At 37.2% G+C, this 21,434-nt stretch overlaps 1 protein-coding gene across 1 annotated transcript in view; it reads left to right on the forward strand.

The window, feature by feature from the left end:
* The window catches only part of RAPGEF6 (Rap guanine nucleotide exchange factor 6), a 211,190-nt gene that overhangs the window by 30,418 nt on the left and 159,338 nt on the right, over nucleotides 1-21,434 (forward strand). The window contains exon 4 of the mRNA XM_019642167.1: nucleotides 2,001-2,084. Coding sequence (XP_019497712.1) covers nucleotides 2,001-2,084 — 84 coding nt within the window. The remainder of the gene's footprint in view (nucleotides 1-2,000; nucleotides 2,085-21,434) is intronic.

Raw genomic sequence — 21,434 nt, forward strand, 5'->3', positions numbered from 1 at the left:
CAACTTGTCTGTTCCCCTTCCCCCAATTCCCCAGTACTGTTCCCGTCCCCCCAATTCCCCAATAAAAATCTTTAAAAAACAAAACAAAACAAAAAATAACTGGATTATGTTGATATTTGCACGATTCTTTAAGACCAGTGTGTTCAAGTGCCATCAGTGAAGAGGAGGGCACAGCAGGTGAGGAGCCTGGAGTGGCAGGTGGAGGCCACCTTGAGAGTTTTTGGTCTTTATTTTAGAAGCAGTGTGAAGCCTTTGAAAGAGTAAAATCGGACAAGATTGAGTATGCCTCCCTTCCCTGGGCTAGGTTGTTCTTGGATTCATTTGCTTGGACATAGAAAGGGAGATAGCAGAGCCCCCACCTTAAAGAATTTCACTTTCCTTGTGTTGACTTATCATCTGCATTTTCAAACCATGCTCGAAAGTGGAATTCTTCGCAAGATTTTAACAGTTTCTGATTCATAAGCTGGCATGGCTCTCTTGGTGGTAGGAGGGAACCTGAGGATTTTTCCTGCATTTACAGTGACAATTTTATGACTGCTTCAGCCAAGTGAGGTAAAAATTGAAGGCTTGTGGTAGCATCCAGTCATAACTTTCTCCTATCTTAATTTTGGGCACCTTTTCCTTTATTGATTTTGTTCCTTCTTGATTTTGTAAAAGTCACATTTCAAAAGAGTTAGGACGTGGAATTTCTGAACAAAGAACCTTAAGTAGTAATTTTGCAGCAATTTGTATCTTCCCTCAGTGAAGCTAGGAAGGGATTTAAAGAACTTTAGGGCTGGCCAAGAGTGGTTCATTTGGTTAAGTGTTGGCTTAAGAGCACGAGCTCTGAGCAACAGGGCCGCTGGTTCGATTCCCACATGGGCCAATGACGCTGTGCCCAAGCTGAGCTGTCACTGAGCTGCCCTGTTGGCAGGATGGCTCAACTGGTGTAACAACAAAATTGCCTGTTCTAGATGGTGGGCTACGCCCACCCACAACTAAGATTGAACACAGCACCTTGAGCTTAGAGGCCATGAGCTGCCTACGGGAAGCCAGATGGTGACAGATGCCCTCCACAATGAAGATTGAAGAACAGCAACTTGGCTGGTCCCCCTCCCCCAATTCCCCAATAAAATCTTTTGTTTAAAAAAAAGAACTTGAAAGCACCCACTGGAAAGTAGGCAATTTTTCCTTCTTATGGTAAGCAATACGATTGACCCAAAAAGCTTACCCTGGGTGCTATGTAGAATGGTTTGGAGGCCTAGGTTTCCAGATGGAGGTGGTACTATTCGTTGAGCACAGAGAATACTGGAAAAGATCCAAGCTTGAAGGAAATGATAGGTAAATTTTGAACATGTTTAATTTGAATTGCCTGTTAGATATACAAGTGGACATGTTAGGTAGACAGCCAGTTAGATATACAGTTCTCCAGCTCAGAGGCAAGATTTGATTTATGGATATTAGAATCTTTTACATATTAGAATTGATTGCAGCCTTAGATATATAATAGTAATAAAGATATTTGAGAGCGAGACAGAGGAAGAGATTAGATTATAAACTAACAATAAGATTCTGGGTATCTGTTGGGATTTAACCAAACTAAAATGCTAATAGACTTAATTGAATTAAAATGCTGATGGACTTAAGTCATCTGATATTCTTTTTTTTTTATTCCTCAAACACATAAAATGAGAGATTGAGTAGGCATATTTTTATGTCTTTCAGAATAAAATTTAAAAGAAATAAGATCATCATGATCCAATGAAGAATATGAAGTTAATAAGATAAAACTAATAAACATATACTTCTGAAATCTGTATTTTAAGAAAATGATTATACTTTTTCCCATGTGAAGATGGTCTGTATAAAACCTTAGGCAACAGGCAAAATTTCCAAATAGTATTACTTTCTAACGTTTTACAGTATTATTAGAACATATTTCATGTTACATGTTTCGCATTGAATCCATATCCATGTGAATGTGTGTATTTATTGACTTATTTATTTATTCATTTAAACAGCTCAGAAACTATTGCCAGATGCTGGTATATCCTGCTTTCTGGATCTGTGCTTATGAAAGACTCCATGGTCTTGCCTCCTTGCAGGTACGTTTACATTTGCTGCTTTGTGCACGTGGCAGGCAAAGTTAACATATCTGTTTTATCTCCTGTGTTAGACTATTTTATGTAGGATGCGTATTTTCTCTCAGGTGATACATTTTGTAAATGTTGTTGGTAGTTGGAAATACTACTTGGCAGGAATCAGCTGATATTTCCTATTTCTGAGGGTGTAATCTTTAAGTTTATACCATGACATAGTATCTTACTCCTGTTTGATCTTCAGTTCTGATTTATCTGATGATTTTTGGATTCATTGCTATTAATGGTTATAGAGAGGCAATATATCTTAATGGTTAAGAAATTGGTTTTTAGAGAAAAGAAAACTATGTTAGAATCCTGATTTTTTCACTTATTAGTTATATGACTGGACAAATTTTAGTTTCTTGACTGTAAAATGAGAATAATAGTATACACTTAAGTATCTTTATGAGCTTTTGGCAAGCTACTACTCAAAGCTCTCAACAGAAGTCTGTAAATGTTGACACTCTAGTGCCAGACGGCATGAGTTCATGTCTGTGCTCTACTGCTTCTGGGGCACATTACTTAATCCCTTTGTGCCCGTTTCCCCATGTAAAATGGGAACAATGATAGAACCTATTTCATAGGCTGTTTGGAGGAATAAATGAGTTAATATATAATAAAGCTCTTGGAATGGTGCCTATTATAAATAATTATTATCACCACCATAATTATAATGTAAGAGAAGAGAACACTGAAAAGATGGTCAAATGTATTCTTGGAGAATTTGTTCTGTCAGCAATTCTTAGTATTTTTGGCCCTCAAATTATAATTTGGTAACATAAAAATGGAATTTTTTAGTGACTTTTTTCCATGCTGAGAAGAGATGTTTGGTCCTTTAAGATTTCTAATTGCAGCTAAATTAATTTAGTTGCAAAACTATTTAAGTATCAAAGTATAGCCTACTCGATGGATGGTATGGGATGTCTTAATTTTGATGCCATTTTTAAAGTCGTGTCTTGAGTCCTGAAACACTTTATCATTGGCCTTTGGTTAAATGAAATCTGTGCTTGTTGACTAGTAGAATAAAACATTGTTGACTATTTTCACAAACAAAGTGCATAGTAGTTCTTGGTTATGTAAGGAATGGTGCCATATCAGAGACTCAGCGTTGGTCTCTGCTGTTAAGTACCCAGCAGCAGTATTAGCATTGAGCCCCTGCATAGCTCCTTCTGTGCTACTGTGGCCACTTCATTCGTGGGCCCATTGAACAAGCACTGGGTGGCTGGGGAAAGAGTTTGATTGACACTCATAGAGCAGGTCATTTTATTTACCTGATTATTAAAAGCCTCCTGTCAGTGGATACCATATGGATGTTCATATGGGCATTCACGTGAGACGCAGGTATATTCAAAGTTGTGCCCATTCCAAAAGAATTCCTTCCACATACTTCTTCCCAACTTCTTCGTTGCCAGTCTTCTAAACCTGTTCCTTCTAAGTCCCTGACCATTTGACCAAACCATTAGTAACTGCCCACGAATCTGTTTAGACTGATAATTTTGGCCATCTCTCAATCCAGACTAAATGGACAGCCAAAAGTACTGCTTAAAGTTCTGTTACCTGGGAGGATTTGCCTTCACCACCTTACTTCAGGGTCACCTCCGAATGGAGCTGTCAACTTTTGAGTGGTATCACATGTTGTGCAGACTCATCTGTAAAACAGGCTCAAGTTTTTTCTTCCCCATCAGCTGGTCATAAGGAACTTCCCAGGTGGGCACAGGCACAGACTGAGGGAGAGGAGGCAATGCAGCAAGAGTTGGTGTTGCAGGGGTCTGAGTCCCCTGTTTACACAGCTTACTCTGGACCTGCGTCTCTAGTATGCCACATTTACTTGATAATAGATTGCTGCTGCTTGTGCCCAACCCTTACGGCTGGGTACAAAGTTCATGATGGGAAGTTCAGGCCACATAGTCACCTGATGCCCCAAGGTTAGGCATTCAGCCTCTACCAAGCCCAGTAGCAAGCTAGAAGTTGTGTCTCAAAAGTAGATTATAGTAAGTCCTCACTTAACATCATCGGTAGGTTCTTGGAAACTGACTTTTCAGTGAAAGGACTTGTAACAAAACCGGTTTTATCACAGGCATTGATGTAAACAAGATTTAAGTTCGTATGGCATAATTCTGGTCCCAGAAACAGCACCAAACTTCTAAATAAAGACCCAAAACACTTCTAATATTAAATATTGAAGTAATGTGAGCTATACATACATCTAAGAACAATTAATAAAGACAAGTAAGATAATTATTTTCCAACCTGCTTCTTCCAGTTCAGGGTCACGGGTGGCCAGAGCCTGTCCTAGCAGCTCAGGGTGCAAGGCGGGACTGCCCCCTGGACAGGACACCCTTCCATCACAGTGTGCACCCACATTCACACACACATTCACTCAGACTGGGACAGTGTCGACATGCCAATTAACCTCACGTTCACATCTTTAGGATGTGGGCGGAAACTGGAGGACCTGGAAAAAATGCACACAGACATGGGAAGAATGTGCAAATTCCACACAGACAAGTGGTCCCAGCCGGGAATTGTTTTTTTCCCTCATCAACATGATAACGAAATGATGTTGAATGAAATGATGCTAGTCATTGAGGACCTACTATAGTTATTTTTAGAAGAGGGCCTAGAGGTCTGCACTGTCATTGTCATGTTCGTGTTTGTGAGAAGCTCCATAGAGCATCCCTGTTCGCTGTGGACACTGAGGTTACCATTGGATGTATTGGAACGTAGAGCCAAGTGGTCTGGTGACTTAACTGCATCCTGACCTTGCTGGAAGCCTTGTGGGGGACACTGAAGATGGGTCAAAGTAGCTCACAAATATATGTTACCTCCAAAATCCAAAAACACCCCAAGTATTGTGCCTCTCTTTTTGTGGCAATGGTGCCTAATCAACTTGTATTTCACCTTGGAGTGGATATCCTGTCATGCCCCAAATTATGGAACTCCCAGAAACTTCACTGAGGCGGAAGGCCCTTGAATTTTTACACAAACTAAACTGTAGTTTGCATGTATTTTAATAAAGCATCTAAACACACCCTCTTATTTTATAATGAAATTTTACATGTAATTTAAACCAGTAATATATAACAATTTACTATAAACAAAGGAGATACGTTATAAGTCCAAAATTTAAATGGATTTGTTTTGAAATGAATTTAGCCTTTTTCCAGAATTGAGGTCACTTTAATTGTCTCAGTAAAATCTCACTGTAGCTCAAGAAAAGCAAGGACTCCATTATATGTGATTTTGAAATAAAATTTAGTGCATGTATTCATTTATTTATGCAGGAAATAAGCATTGATTGTCATCTCTAAGGCACAGGCATTAAGACAAAAAAAAGACTGACTTACCCTGGATTGAGACGACTGCTTTGTTTAAAAAGGGCTTAAGTGTTGTGTGACATAGAAAGAAATCTTTCTCGGGGAGGTGGTTTTGGAATGAATTCTACAGATCAGCAGGATTAGCTAGGCCAAGAAGCAGGGAACAGGCATTTCAGTCAGAGAATGGACTCGCTTAGAAAGCATTTATTGAGCGCTGTCATGTGTCAGGCTCTCTGCTAGTCATTGGGGTGGGAAAGGTGTTCACCTTTAAACAGCGTTGTCCATTTTCTAAAGACATAATTTTTAAAATAGTTTTTTTGGACTGAGTAATAAATTTGTACTATTAAAAAGGCAAAACAGTATAACAAGTTGTACTTTAAGAAGTATTATTCACATTTTTATTGTCATCCACACCACTCAACCCATTTGCATAGATAACCATTTTTATTATTAGCTTACATTTCTTGTGTTTGATACATATGTGAGCAAAAGCAAATACATAACCTTGTTTTTCCTATTTCTGACCCAAATAGGAACATTGCTCTGTTTTTTACTCTATTATTGTGAATTATGTCGGGAAAGTGCGGATAACCTAAATGTACACATTAAAGAATTAATATAAATTGAACATTTGCCTAATCACTACCCAGATCAAGAATTTGAACGTTGTCAGCACCCTAGAAGCAGCTTGCATGTCTTTTCTCAAATCAACATCATACTTCCTCCAGAAGGTCATCATTTTACTAAATTTTAATCAGTCTTGGATATCTGTAGAGTTTTAGCCTGAAGATGTGCACACTTAAACATTGTAGTTTGTGGTTTTCTTTACTTTTGACTGTAATACGAATGTAATCATACAGTATTCTTTTGTGTATGATTTATGGCTTCTTTGGCTCTGTGGTGTGATTATTAGATTCATCCATGTTGTTGCATGTAGTTATAGTTAATTCTCATTGATTAGTAATTTATTGTTTGCATATTTTAGGGCTATTATAAGTAAAGTAGCTGTGAAGATTCTTGTACATTTAATCCACGTGTATATACATTTCTATGCAGCATAGCTAACAGAATTGTTGGCTCACAGGATGTGCCTATATTTAACTTTAATTGTTCATTTGCAAGTTGTGGGTGTACCAGTTTACACACCCACAAGCAGTGTGTGAGAATTCCTGTTCTACATCCTCATGAACTCGTAGTATTGTCAATCTTTTTAAGTTTTTTGATGGATTAATTTTAGTTATTCTGTTGAGAATATATATCTCATTATAGTTTTGATTTGCATATTTTTGATTGCATTTGGATAAGCTCTTTTATGAAGTGCTCCTTAAGGTCTGTTCTCCATTTTTCTGATGCATTGTCTTTTGTTATTGAGATATAGAAGTTCTTTGTATATATTCTGAATGCTTGCTTGGCTATTTTGTTGCAAACATTTTTTCCCCACTCTATGCCTTATATTATTCATTCTCATGAACACAATTTCTCAACTTTAATGTAGAGAAATTCAGTCTTTTCCTTTTTATTTTATTTGCTTAAGAAATAAACATGATCACATGTACCTGTGTCATGAGGATATTTTCCTTTATTACTTTCTAAAACTTGTTTTCTCTCACACTTAGATCTATAGTCAACTTAAAATTAATTTTTTTAAAGGTTTTATTGGGGAATTGGGGGAGGGGAACAGACAAGTTGCTATCCTTTTGTTCTTCAGTCTAGTTGTGGAGGACGTCACTTCACTGGCCCATGTTGGTATTATCATTGCGCTCTTCCCGGGTGAGGTAGATCAGTCGCTGGCCACTGGACGGCTGCTCACAGTGGCTCTTGGCAGCTCACGCTGGCTTCCGGCCACTCACAGTAGCCTGTGGCAGCCCACGGCAGCTTCACTGCAGCCTACACCGTCGCCAGTGACTCGCGGCAGCCCAGCTCCAGGTCGAGCTGTTGTTCACCATCTTAGCTGTAGAGGGCAGTGTCATGGCCCTCATGTGGGATCCAAACCGGGGCCCTCTGCTCAGAGCTGGCATCCCAAGCCAGCCCTTAACTAACGTGCCACTCGGCCGGCCCAAAATTAATTTTTGAGTATGATGCAATGTTGCATGGTTTTCTGTACAGATTCCTGTATGTCCTTTTCCGACTTTCATTCAGTGCCATCATTTTCATAAATCAAATATCCTTGTACTTGTCTGCCTCTTGCTGAACCCCTGAACTATTCCATTAGATTTTGTCCTTGCTCAAATAGCCACTGTTGCAATTACTGTAGTTTTATAATGTAGGGGAGGAAAAATTTCCTTGTACCCTTCTAGGCTCTTTGGGTGGCCTAATCAAATTAGCATAAGACAAAATTTAATTATATATGTGTGGGGGGCTCCACAAAGACAATGAGACCCAAAACCAAGGACAGATTGGACAGTTGATGCTTATATGCTGTCCTGAGCTAAGGAGTAGGATAGGGGCCTGGGACTTCAAAGGAGAGAAGAGTAATTCCCAAGATGATGATAAGAAGAGCAGATGTTTAGTAGGTAGATATTCTGCCATACAGATAGCTCATCCAGATAAAAAGTTATTTCACTAGTAAGTAGCTCTTCTCCTGGGCAAGGCCCCCTATCTAAATTCTTTTAGGTGATTAAGAGATAGGTAAAAGTTTTTCTTGAGTCTGCTGGGTCTTCATTGCCTTCAGCTCAAAATAATCCACATGCTGAAGTGACATTCTGAACCCCTTTAATAATGTGCCTTGAAGTTCAATAGAGAAACTATTTATGAGAAATTACTAAACTGTGTTCCACAGTAGTGGTACCATTTTAGATACCCACCAGTAATGTGTAAGAGTTCATGTTGTCACCAACATATGGTGTCGTCAGTCTGTTTAGCTATTCTAGTTACTATGAAGTGATTTTAGTTCTCATTTTCCTGCTGAATAATGATATTGAGCACTTCTCCTTGTGCTTACTGGCCATTGCTTCCTCTGTATTCTTTCGTGAATTATCTAAGTTTTGTTTTTTTGCCTGTTTCAAAGTTGTGTTGTTTGTTATTTTGTAGGAATCTTTAATACGTTTCTGATGCAAGCTGACAGGTATTACATACATTTTATCTCATTATTTGGCTTGCATTTTTATTTCCTTAATTCTGTCTTTTTTAACAACTATAATAAGTTATAATTGATGTAAACTCAACTGCATATAGTATACAATCTGATAAGTTTGGCATATGTATATACCCATAAAACCACTACTATAATAAAGATATCCGTCACCCCAAAATATCCTCATGCCCCTTTGTAAACCTTTCTCTCATTCTTCCTTGCTCCCTCCCTTGATCCCCAGGGATCACTGATTCTCCCCCCTTCCCCCATATAGATTAGTATACATTTTCTAGAATTTTATATAAGGAAAAGCACATAATACTCTTTTTTTTGGTCTGACTTCTCACACTCAGTAAAGCTATTTTGTGGTTTATGTTATGTGTGTTGCTATTTTATTCCTTTTTATTGCAGTATTCTCTTGTACAGATACACCGCTATCTGTTTACTGTTCAACTACTGATGGACGTTTGGGTTGTTTTCTGTTTTCACTGGTGTTACTATGAACATTGTGTGCAAGTCTTTATATGGACATACTTTCATTTCTCTGGATTAAATAGGAATACAATGGCTGTGTTATACGTTTTCAGGTAGGCATATACTTTAATTTGGGTATATACCTAGGTATTGCTAGGTTATGTAGTAAGTGCATGTTTAACCTTTTAAGAAAGTGCCATGTTATTTTCCAAAGTTGTGCCTTTTCATAGTCCCAGCGGCAGTGTCTGAGAGTTCCAGTTGTCCCACATCATATCCTTATCACCACTTGGTAAGGGCAGTCTTTCTAAGGTGCATATACTAATTGGTAGGTGGTTGTATCTGATTGTGGTTTAAATTTGTATTTCCCTAAAGATTAATGGTGGTAAGCATCATTTCATGTGCTTGTTTGTTAATTGTATACCTTTTGTGTAGTGTCTCTTTTAATTTTTTGCCCATTTTAGGGGAGGGGGTAGTTGTTAATTTCTTATTTTTGAGTTTCAGAAGTTCTTTATGTGTGCTGTATACAGTCTTTTAACAGATGTGTGACTTGTATGTATTTTCTTCCAGTCTTTGGATTGTTTTCCATTTGTTAATTGTTATCTGAAGAGCTGAAGAACTTAATTTTGAAGCTCAGCTTATCAGTTTTTTCTTTAATGGACTGATTTTGTTGTTTTATGTAAGAAATCTTATCTAAGGTCACACTGAATTTTTTTCTAGAATTCCTTCTGGAAATTTTATAGTGTCTATGTAAAAATGTCCAAACCTGTAGAAAATTTCTATAAGGGTTCATTAGAGTTTATTTGAGCCAGAAAACACACCTGGAAGCAAGATCTCAACAGACTGAGAAAAATGCTTCCCAGAATGACAGTTTGCAGTTTCTTTAATACATTTAGAATTAAAGAGGAAACTAAGGAAGATTACATGAACTGGGAGAAAGCAAGGCAGGGAAATGTCTATGATTGTTTTATGGGATAGTTAACACGATTTGAGCTCTTTTGAGGATGGTTATGCTTCCGAGGGGTCTGAAAAAGAGTCATTTCAAAGGTGTGATAACCTATATGCAAAGAATAATAGACAAGGCTTGCTTACGGTAAAGGTAAACCTTTTTTATAGGCCTGGGGGTCTGACTCCCACCATGACCTTTTCAGGTGGGAATTTATGATCAGATCAACCTGTGAGGTTACTATTGGTTAGATTTATTACAGAGCCCCTTTTTTGTCCACAGTAGTTTTAGATTTTACTTTGATTTATTTAGGTCTGTGATCTACTTTGAGGTAGTTTTTTTTTCACGTATTATGATATATGGATCTAATGTCATCTTACCTGTGCGTATTCGGGTGTTCCAGCATTTGTTGACAGAACTTTCTCTGAATTACCTTTGCATCTTTGTTGACATTTAATTGACCATATATTTGTGGTTCTATTTCCCAATTTTTACTTATTTTCATTGATTTATTTTTCTTTCTAGTGACAGTACCACATTATTCTGATGACTGTAGCTTTATATATAGTAAGTCACAAAATAAAGTAGTATGGGTTCTTCAACTTTGCCAGATTGTTTGGGTTATAGGTTTTTTGCAGTCATCTATGAATTTTGGAATCAGTTTGTTAATTTTAAAAAGCTCAGAATTTTGGGAATGCAGTGAATCTGTAGACCAGTTTGGGGACTATTGACATCTTAACAGTTGACTCTTTTGAACCATGAACAAGGTGCATCACTCTTTTTATTTAGGTCTTTAATTTCCCCCAGCAATGTTCTGTGGTTTCCAGTGTTGAGGTATTGCATATGTTGATCTTATATCTTGCAATCTTACTAAATTCATATATTAGTTATAATAGCTGTTTTATTAATTTTTAAGGATTTGTATGTAAATGATATTGTCATCTGTGTATAGACAGTTTTGCTTCCTTTTTTCTCCTAACCTGAATGCTGCTCTTCCCCCGCCCCTTTTCCTGCCTTATTGAACTGGGGAGAAACTACAGTATGCACAGCACTGAGGAGCTATAGTGAGAGCAACATTCTTGTTCTCAGTCTAAAGCAGGAGTTGGGGATAGGGAAGGGGAAAGCATTTACTTTTCACCAAGTATAATCATAGCTCTAAATTTTTCATGGCTGCCCTTTATTATCTAGTTGCTTTCCCAGAGTATAATTTACATACCACAAAATTCACCCATCTTGTTTACAGTTCAGTAATTTATTTATACATTGGCACACCACAGTTTTAGAAGACTTCCATTACCTGAAGAAGGGCCCTCAAGCCTTTTTGCAGTTAATCTGATGTGCTTTCTGTCTGTATGTCTACTATCTACAAATATTTTAAAGTAGTCTTATTTTTGGCCTCTGTCATTTAGTACGATGTTTCTGAGGTATATCCATGTTTTAGCAGATAGGAGTTGTAGTATGTCCATTTTTAAAAATTCCTAAATTGTTTTTATTCTATAAAGACACAGTATTTTGTCTAGCCATTCATGATAAGATGAAAATTGTGAAAATGTTTATTACTTTAGTTCAGGGACGTCTATGAATAATGCTGTGTTCAAGATTCACATACACGTCTTTATATGGGCCATGTGTTTTCATTTCTTTCATAGATACCAGGAGTGGAGTTGCTATGTTGTATGATAAGTATATATTTAACTTTTGAGGAAAGGGCCAAATTGTTTCAAAGATGCTACATTATTTTACATTCTGACCAGCATCATCCTCTCCATCACTTGGTACTGGCAGTCATTTTGGTTATTACCATACTATGTGTATTTAACAGTATCTCAGTGTGATTTTAGTTTGCATTTGAGTAGTGATTAGGGCTGTTGAGGATCTTTTCCTGTGCTTATTTTTTGTGGAAACGTCTGTTCAAAGCATTTCTCCAGTTTTCAATTGTTATATGTCTTATGGTCAAATTGTAAGAATTTGTTTTGGATTAAAGTTCTTTATTGGATATATGACTTGCATAGATTTCCTCTTGGTCTGTGGTTTGTCTTTTCCTTTTCTTCATAGTGTAGTGTCTTTCAAAGGATAAAGATTTTTAATTTTGGTGAAATCCAGTTTATTAGGGTTTGATTTTGTTGTTGTTTTTGAGCATTGAAGTTTTAGTGTCATACCTAACAAATTTTTGTTTAACCTAACCTTATAATTATTTTCTCTTACGATTTTTTCTAGAGGTTTTTCATATTTATCTGTTACATTCTGGCCTCTATCTATTGTTATTTAATTTTTGTTATTTCATTTTGAGTGTTTGGTTTTCTTTTTTTGCTTAAGGATATTCAATTGACCCAAAGCTGTTTGATGAAAAGGCATTGGTACCTTGGCGCCTTTGTTGAAAATCAAGCGACCATATTTGTGGTGTTTGCTTGTTTGTTTATTTTAAACTGTTTATTCTGTTCCACTTAACAGTTTTTCTATCTTGGTACGAATACTGCTGTCTTGATTATTGTGACTTCATTGTAAGTTTTCAAATTGGTACTGTAAGTCTTACAACTTTGTTCATTTTTAGAATGGTTTTATATATTTTATATTTTCATATAAATTTAAGGATCTGCTCATCAGTTTATGCAATAAAGCATGTTGGGATTTTCATAGGAAATGATTTATTGTTTATTTCAAAATAGACTTTTTTAGAGTAGTTTTAGGTTTACAGCAAAATAGAATGGAAGATACAGAGATTTTCCATATACTCCTTCCCCTACTCATGCATAGCATCCATTATTATCAACTTCCCTCACCAGAATGGTACATTTGTTACAGTTGATGAACCTGCATTGTCACATCATTATTACGTAAAGTACAGAGTTTATTAGGGTTCATTCTTGGTGTTGTACATTCTGTGGTTTGGACAAATTTATAATGACATATATCCACCATTTTAATATCATAAAGAGTAGTTTTTTGGCTCTAAAATTCCTGAGTTCCACCTGTTTATTCCTTGCTTCCCCCAACTCCTGACAACCACTATCTTTTTATTGTCTTCATAGTTTTGCTTTTCCAGAATGTCATGCAGTTGAAATCATACAGTATGTAGCCTTTTTGGATTGGGTTCTTTCACTTAGAAATATGCATGTAAGTTTTTTTCATGTCTTTGCATGGCTTAATAGCACATTTCTTTTAGTGCTGAATAATCTATTATCTGAATATATCACAGTTTATTCTGTCACATACAGAAGGGTATTTGATTGCTTCCAAGTTTTTGCAGTTATGAATAAAGTTGCTATAAATGTTCATGTGCAAGTTTTTTATGGACATAAGCTTTCAACTCCTTCGAGTAAATACCAAGAAACATGATTACTGGATCATATGGTAAGAGTATTTTTAGCCTGTCAGATACTGCCAAACTGTCTTCCAAAGTGGCTGTACCATTTTATGCCACTTGTACCACTACAAGAAGTGAATGAGAGACCCTGTTGCTCCACATCCTTCCCAGCATTTGGTGTTCAGTGTTCTGGATTTCACCACTCTAATAGGGTGTAGTGGTAGCTCATCGTTGCTTTAATTTGCGTTTTCCTAGTGACATCCGATGTGGAGCATCTTTTCATGTGCTTACTTGCCATCCATATCTCTTCTTTGTGCGGTGTCTTTTTGGCCCCTTTTTAAATCATATTTTCTTATTGTTGAGTTGGAAGAGTTTTTTGTATATTTTGGATAACAATCCTTTATCAGATATATCTTTTGCAAATATTTTTTCCAAGTCTGTGGTTTGTCTTCTTTCTCTTGACTTTGTCTTTCTTAGAGCAGAAGTTTTTAATTTTAATGAAGTTCAGCTTATCAATTATTACTTTTATGTATTGTGTCTTTGGTGTTATAGCTAAAACATCATTGCCATACCCAGAGTCATCTAGGTTTTCTCCTGTGTTATCTTCTAGGAGTTTTATAGTTTTTCACTTTCTGTCTAGGTTTATGATCCATTTTAAGTTAATTTTTGAGAATGGTGTAAAGTGTGTCTATAATCATTTTATTGTATGTGGAATTCCAGTTGTTCCAGAACCATTTGTTGAAAAGCCGACTTTGGTCTGTTGTGCTGCCTTTACTCCCTTGTCAAAGATCAATTGACTATATTTGGGGATCCACTTCTGAGCTGTCTGTTCTGTTCCACTGATCTGTTTGTTATTTTACCAGTGCCACACTGTCTTGATTACTGTAGCTTCATGGTAAGTTTGAAGTTGGATAGTTTCAGTACTCTGACTTGGTTCTCTTTCAATGTTGTGTCAGCTATTCTGGGCCTTTGTTCTTTCTATAGAAACTTTAGAATAAGTTTTTCAATATTTGCAAAGTAACTTCCTGGGTTTTGGTTGGGATTGCATTGAGTCTATAAATCGTTGGGAAGCACTGACATCTTGACAGCATTGAGTCTTCCTATCCATGAACATTGACTATCTCTTCTGACTATCTTTTTTCTGCTTTGATTTTTTTTATCAGAGTTTTGTAATTTTCTTCATATAGATCTTGTACATAATTCGTTAGATTTTTACCTTAGTATTTCACTTTTTGATGGTAATGTAAATGGCATTGTATTTTTATTAATTTTGTTTTTAAGCTGAGCCATCCTGTCACCTGTTGACAGCTCAGCTTGGACCGGGAATCGAACCACCATTGCTCAGAGCTCGCACTCCTGAGCGAGCTCTTAACCAACTGAGCCACTTGGCCGGCCCCTATATTTTTAATTTCAAATCCCACATGTTCATTGCTGGTGTATTGGTAAGCCGTAAACTTTTGTATGTTAACCTTGTATCTTGCAACCTTGCTATAATCGCTTATTAGGTCCAGGAGTTTTTTTGGTCAGTTATGCAAATTTCCTATGTAGATGATCATGTCATCTGTGAACAAGGACGGTTTTATGTCTTCCTTCTCGATTTGTATTCCTTCTCTTCCCTTTCCATTTCCCTTCCCCTGTATCATTAGCTAAGACTTCCAGTATGATTTTGAAAAGCAATGGTTGAGAGGAGACATCCTTGCTTAGTTTCTGATCTTAGTGGTAAAGCATTGAGTTTCTCCCCAGTAAGTATGATATTAGCTGTTGTTTTTTCGTAGATAGTCTTTATCAGGTTGAGGAAGCTCCCGTTTTTTGTTTACTGAGAGTTTTTGTTATGAATGAGTGCTGTATTTTGTCAAACGCTTTCTCTGAATCTATTGATATGATTATGTGATTTTTTTTTTTAGTCTTTTGATGTGGTGGATTATATTAACTGATTTTTTTTTTTAAGATTTTATTGGAGAATTGGGGGGAGGAGAACAGTGTTGGGGAATTGGGGAAGGGGAACAGACAAGTTGCTGTCCTTTTGTTCTTCAATCTAGTTGTGAAGGATATCGCTTCCCTGGCCCATGTTGGTATTATCATTGCGCTTTTCCTGGGTAAGGCAGATCGGTCGCCGGCCACTGGACGGCTGCTCACAGCAGTTCTTGGCAGTTCACGCTGGCTGCCGGCCACTCATGGTAGCTTTACGGCAGCCCACTGCAGCCTACACTGTAGCTGGTGACTCATGGCAGCCCAGCTCCAGGTCAAGCTGTTGTTCAGCATCTTAGCTGTAGAGGGTGCAGCGTCACTGGCCCATGTGGGATCCGAACCGGGGACCTGCTGCTCAGAGCTGGCATCCCAAGCCAGCTCTTAACCAACGCACCACTCGACCAGCCCTAATTGATCTTTTAAATGTTGAACCAGCCTTGTATCCTTGGGTTAAATCCTACTTGGTCATGTTGTATAATTTTTCTAATTGTTTTTCTTTTGTTTTTTGTATAATTTGTATACATCCCAGCCATATCTAAGTCTGGTTATGCTTGCTCTCTCTCCTCCAATTGTGTTTTTTACCTTTTAGTGTGCCTTGTAATATTTTCTCTTGATAGCCAGGCATGATGTGCTTGGTAAAAGAAATTGCTGTAAAATAGGCCTTTAGTAATAATGTGCCAGTAAGGTGGGGAAGGGCAAGCATTTTATAGTGACTAGGTCTTTTAGTGAACCTTTGCCTCTGGACTGTGAAACTTCACATGTGTTTCTCAGGTTTTTCCTCCCTCTAGGTGAGACAGGGTTGCTAGAGTTAAAATGTTACCCTTTCTCCATGTGGAAGGCGAGAGCTGACTTGAGTTTGATATTTCCCTTTCTGCAGGCGTATTAGGCTCTGATAAAATAGAATAGTTTCTCCTAAGGGCAGACCTTGTTGTGACGTATTTCAAAATCTTTTTTCCCTCCCCTTGGCAAGAGCACACAAAGCTTTTTCTCTGTTATTCCCTATGAGAACCTGGTAGAGATCCGTGATGTAAAACTCAAGTGTGGAGGCACTTCACAATAACTGTGTCTCCCTGGAGTTTTAACTTGTCAGAGTTGACTACTCTGAGCTTCCAGCAGTTCATCAATTACAGTTTGATTTTTTTTTAATATCCTGTCACTTAGTCCCCTTGGAGATTGCTGCTCAAAGTTGTGATTCTTTGTGTTCATCTGTCATTCTCCAATTTGGGGGTAGCATTTTGTTCTTGTTATTTCACTTCTCTTACAAGTCAAAGAAAAGTTGTTGATTTTTCAGTTTGCTCAGCTTTTTACTTGTTATTAGAGCAGAGTGCAATATTCAGTATTCTTTTATGCCAGACCAGAAACTGGATGTGCAGAAATATTTAGAATCTATAGATTAATTTGGGGACACTTGCAGTCTTAGCAATACTGCATTTTTCAGCCTGTGAGCCACGGACTGTTTCTACATATTATTTACATCTTAGTTTCTCTCAGTAATTTTGAATTTTTCAGTGTATAAGTTATACCTTTGTTAAATTATTTCCAAACATTTTTTCTTTTTGACACTGTCCTGAATGGCATTGTTTTCTTAATTTCATTTTGTTTTATTCATTGCTAGTATAGTGAAATCCATTGATTTTTTTTTTTTTTTAGATTTTTATTGGGGAATTGGGGGGGTGGGAACAGCGCTGGGGAATTGGGGAAGGGGAACAGAGAAGTTGCTGTCATTTTTGGTCTTCAGTCTAGTTGTGGAGGACGTTACTTCACTGGCCCAAGTTGGCACCATCATTGCGCTCTTCCTGGGCGAGGCAGATCAGTCGCCAGCTTCTAGACAGCTGCTCACTGCGGCTGCTAGCCGCTCACACTGGCTGCTGGCTACATACAATAGCCCATGGCAACCTACTGCCACAGGGGCTGCAGCCTACGCTGTCGCCGGCGACTCACAGCAGCCCAGCTCCAGGTTGAGCTGTTGTTCAGCATCTTAGCTGTAGAGGGCAGTGTCACTGGCCCTCATATGTGGGATCCGAACCGGGGCCTTCTGGCATCCCAAGCCAGTTCTTAACCATCGTGCCACTCGGCCGGCCCCATTGATTTTTATATATTGATCTTATGTCCTGTGACCTTGATATACTCAAAGTTCTAGTAGTTAAGTTTGTAGGTCCTTAGAGTTCTCTACATACAGGATCAGTTGTCTTTGGTAAAGCCTGCTTTATTTCTCCCTTCCCATCTGTATGTCTTTAATGTCTTTTCTTGCCTTATCACACTGGCTAGAATCTGCAGTACAGCATTAGTTGGAAGTAGTGAGAGTAGTAAGTAATAAGCCTTGTCTTATTCGCAATGTATATTATTATCTCTAGCTCAACTTTTAAGAATATAACAACAACAAAATCACATTTAAAAATCATCAAAGGGATTAAAATAGTACAATAAAAATATTTGTTTTTTATGGCCAGAAATGATGGTTGCAAAGGAGGAACAGAGGAACAAAAAGATGATGTATTTACAAAATAAATAGGAAAATGGCAGACATCCAACTACATCAGTAATTTTATTACATATGCATTCAGTCAAAAGACAGAGATTTTCAGATTCTGTGACGATCCAAGATCCAATTATATTTTGGATACAGGAAATATTTTAGCTTTAAGCACAAATATATTCAAAGTAAAAGGATGGAAGAGGATATACTTGGCAAACTGTATTCATAAGAAAACTGGAGTTTATCATATCAATATTCAAAATAAACAGTAAAACTGGAAATATTACTAAAGACTAAGAGCAAAATTTCATAGTGCCAAAAGGGTCAATACATTAGGAATGCATGAAAATTTTATTGTATATACATTTAATAATAGAGCCCCAAAATATGAGAAGTAAAAACTGACAATTGAAAGGAATGGTAGAAATTCAGCTAGAGATTTCACAACTGTACTCTGAATAATCGATAGACCCACTAGACTGAAAAATTAGTGAAGATAAAACTTAGAAGGTACTATCAAACACTTTGATGTGATACATAATTTTTTTCAGACTTACAGCTCATGCTCCAGAATAGTGCATATTCTAGGCCAAAAAACAAGTCTCTATAAATTTAAAAGGGTTGAAATCATTCAGAGTTTATCCTCTGAGTAAGTATATTGGAATTAAATTATAGATCAATACCAGAACGAATATGGGAATGTAAACACATTTGAAAATGACCCATAGGTCAAGGAAGAGTTGACAACAGAAATTTAAAAATGTTTTGAAATGGATGAAAATGGACACACATCAAAATTTATGGGATTCAACTAAAGCATCTTACAAGGAAATTTATGAGAAAAGAAGAATGGCCTCTATTCAGTCATCTTAAGTGTCCGTCTTACGAATAAGAATAACATAGTAAACGCAAAGCAAATAAAGGTACAGTTTGAGTGGAAATCAATGAAATAAAACCAGAAAAACAATAGAAAAAAAATCAGTAAAATGAAAAGTTGGTTCTTTGAAAGATCAACAAAATTGATAAACCTTGAGACTGACCATTTGAAAAGGAGGAGATACAAATTAACCAAAATCAGGCATGAAAGGGAATATTACTACCCTACAGAAATTAAAAGTGTAGTTGACCCTTGAACAATGTGGGTTAGGGGTGATGACCCCCTGTGCAGTTGAAAATCCGCATATAACTTTTGATTCCCCAATAATTAATAGCCTACTATTTAACCAGAAGCCTTACTGATAACATGAACAGTTGATTAACACATATCTGTATGTTATATGTATTACATGCTGTATTCTTACAATAAAGTAAGCTAGAGAAAAGAATATGTTAAGAAAACCATTAGGAAGAGAAAATACATTTACAGTATTTGCTGAAAAAAATCCAAGAATAATTAGTTATAACTAAAGAATTATTAGTTATAAATAATTATAAATACCTATAACTATAAATAGTTATAGAACCCATGTTGTTCAAGGATCAGCTGTATAAAGAATTTTATGAACCAGTTGATATCAACAGATTGGGTAAATTTTAGAAAGACATAGCTTACCATTAATTCACTCAAAAAGAAGTAGAAACTTTGAATATACTTATAAAAAGTAAAGAAATTGAATTAAGAAGTATATTCCCATAAAGAAAGCCTAGGCCCAGATGGCTTTACTACTAAGTGTTTTCAAATTCTTAAGGAAACATTATTGCATCTCTTGGGCAAACTCTTTTGGAAAATAAGGGAAAAGGGAACACTTTTAACCTATTTTATGAGTCCAGTATTACCCTGATACCAAGGCCAGACAAAAACATCACAAGACAAGGAAACTACAAATTATTTCTCATGAATATATATGTAGAAATCATTAACAAAATAACAGCCAACAAAATCCAGTTTTATGACATAACATCCATAAATCAATTAATACAATATACTGTGCTTGTAAAATAACGGACAAAACCCACATGATCCTTTCAGTAAACACAGAAAAATCATTTGACAAAATTTAAAACTCATGGATGATAAAAATCGTTGAACATACTAGACATATAGAAGGAAACTTCCTAATCCTGATCTAGAGCATGTACAAAACTTCTGTTGCTGTAATAATTTTATAATTTCAATTTTTTCATTTATATCTCTCATCTGTTTCTAACTAATTTTTGTTTATGGTGGTATATTAAGATCTTTTTTTTTTCTATATTGATATCTGGTTGTTCCATCATCATTTATAGAAAATACTATCTTTTCCCCCATTGAATTCCCTTGACACTTTTGTCAAAAATCAGTTGAACATACATGTATGGGTATGATTTTGCTCTCCCTATCCTGTTTTGTTAATCTATTTGAGGTGTGATAAAAAAAAATACGGTGAATGTTTAAGTTTTAAAAAAATTTGTTTCAGTAAAAGACACATTGCCATTAACTCCACTCAGAGTACTCACTTCAAACACACTTAATCTCATTTTTCTTGCCACTTTTCTGAAACAGTTCTGGAAGTCCTCTTTCGTGAGTGTCTTTTGTTGCGCGGTCGTGGCTGCCTCCATGTCCTGAATTGATTCAAAACATTTACTTTTCATGGTCATTTTGACTTTGGGGAAGAGCCAGAAGTCACACGGTGCCAGATCCAGTGAATAAGGACACACTATTATGTTTTTATTTGACAGAAATTGCCGTACCAGAACCGATGTGTTACACAGAGCCTTTCTGTTGTGATCACAAAATATGGTGAATGCTGCCGCTGAGTGTTATTCAATAGAAAGGGCAGGGATCTTCAATACGGGAAGTGGCACGTCGAACTTTAGTAACAGTGTGTGACAAGTTTCATCTTGTTCAGTGCAGTCAGGCGTGAGCTACAGTTGAGACAAGGTGTGTTTTAAAGTGTACCATAAATCATCCTTCATCATGAGAACCCTCATATCACACATCGCTTCTGGTATATGACAGTTTTTGTCAAGAACATTACAGTGTGTCCATTTACTTTATTCACTGGATCGGACACCATGGGACTTCTGGCTCTTCCCCCAAAGTCAAAATGATTCAGGACATTGAGGCAGCCACGACAGCACAACTAAAGACACTGACGAAAGGGGACTTCCCAAACTGCTTCAGAAAGTGGCAAGAACGATGAGATAAGTGTGTTTGAAGCAAGGGGGAGTGTTTTGAGGGGAATTAATGACAATGTGTCTTTTGCTGTAATAAATTGTTTTTTATTTAAACATTTACCATATTGTTTGATCACACCTCATAAGTTGATTTGATGCCATACCATCTTGAGATTTGTAGCTTTTCAGTATGTCTTGAAATCTGATAAATATTCTAGCTTTGCTTTTGTTTTCCAAAATTGTTTTAGCTTCTTTTTTTTTAAAGATTTTTTTTTTAATTGGGTAACTGGGGGGATGGGAACAGTGCTGGGGAATTGGGGGAAGGGGAACAGACAAGTTGCTGTTGTTTTGTTCTTCAGTCTAGTTGTGGAGGACGTTGCTTCACTGGCCCAAGTTGGCACCACCACTGCGCTCTTCCCGGGCGAGGCAGATCAGTCGCCGGCTTCTGGACGGCCACTCACGCTGGCTGCTGGCTACACATGGTAGCCCATGGCAACCCACTGCCACAGGGACTGCAGCCTACGCCGTTGCCTGCGACTCACGGCAGCCCAGCTCCAGGTTGAGCTGTTGTTCAGCATCTTAGCTGTGGAGGGCAGTGTCACTGGCCCTCATATGTGGGATCCAAACCGGGGCCCTCTGGCATCCCAAGCCAGTTCTTAACCA

The sequence above is a fragment of the Hipposideros armiger genome, unplaced genomic scaffold, assembly GCF_001890085.2.
Source record: "Hipposideros armiger isolate ML-2016 unplaced genomic scaffold, ASM189008v1 scaffold_66, whole genome shotgun sequence".
NCBI lineage: Eukaryota > Metazoa > Chordata > Mammalia > Chiroptera > Hipposideridae > Hipposideros > Hipposideros armiger.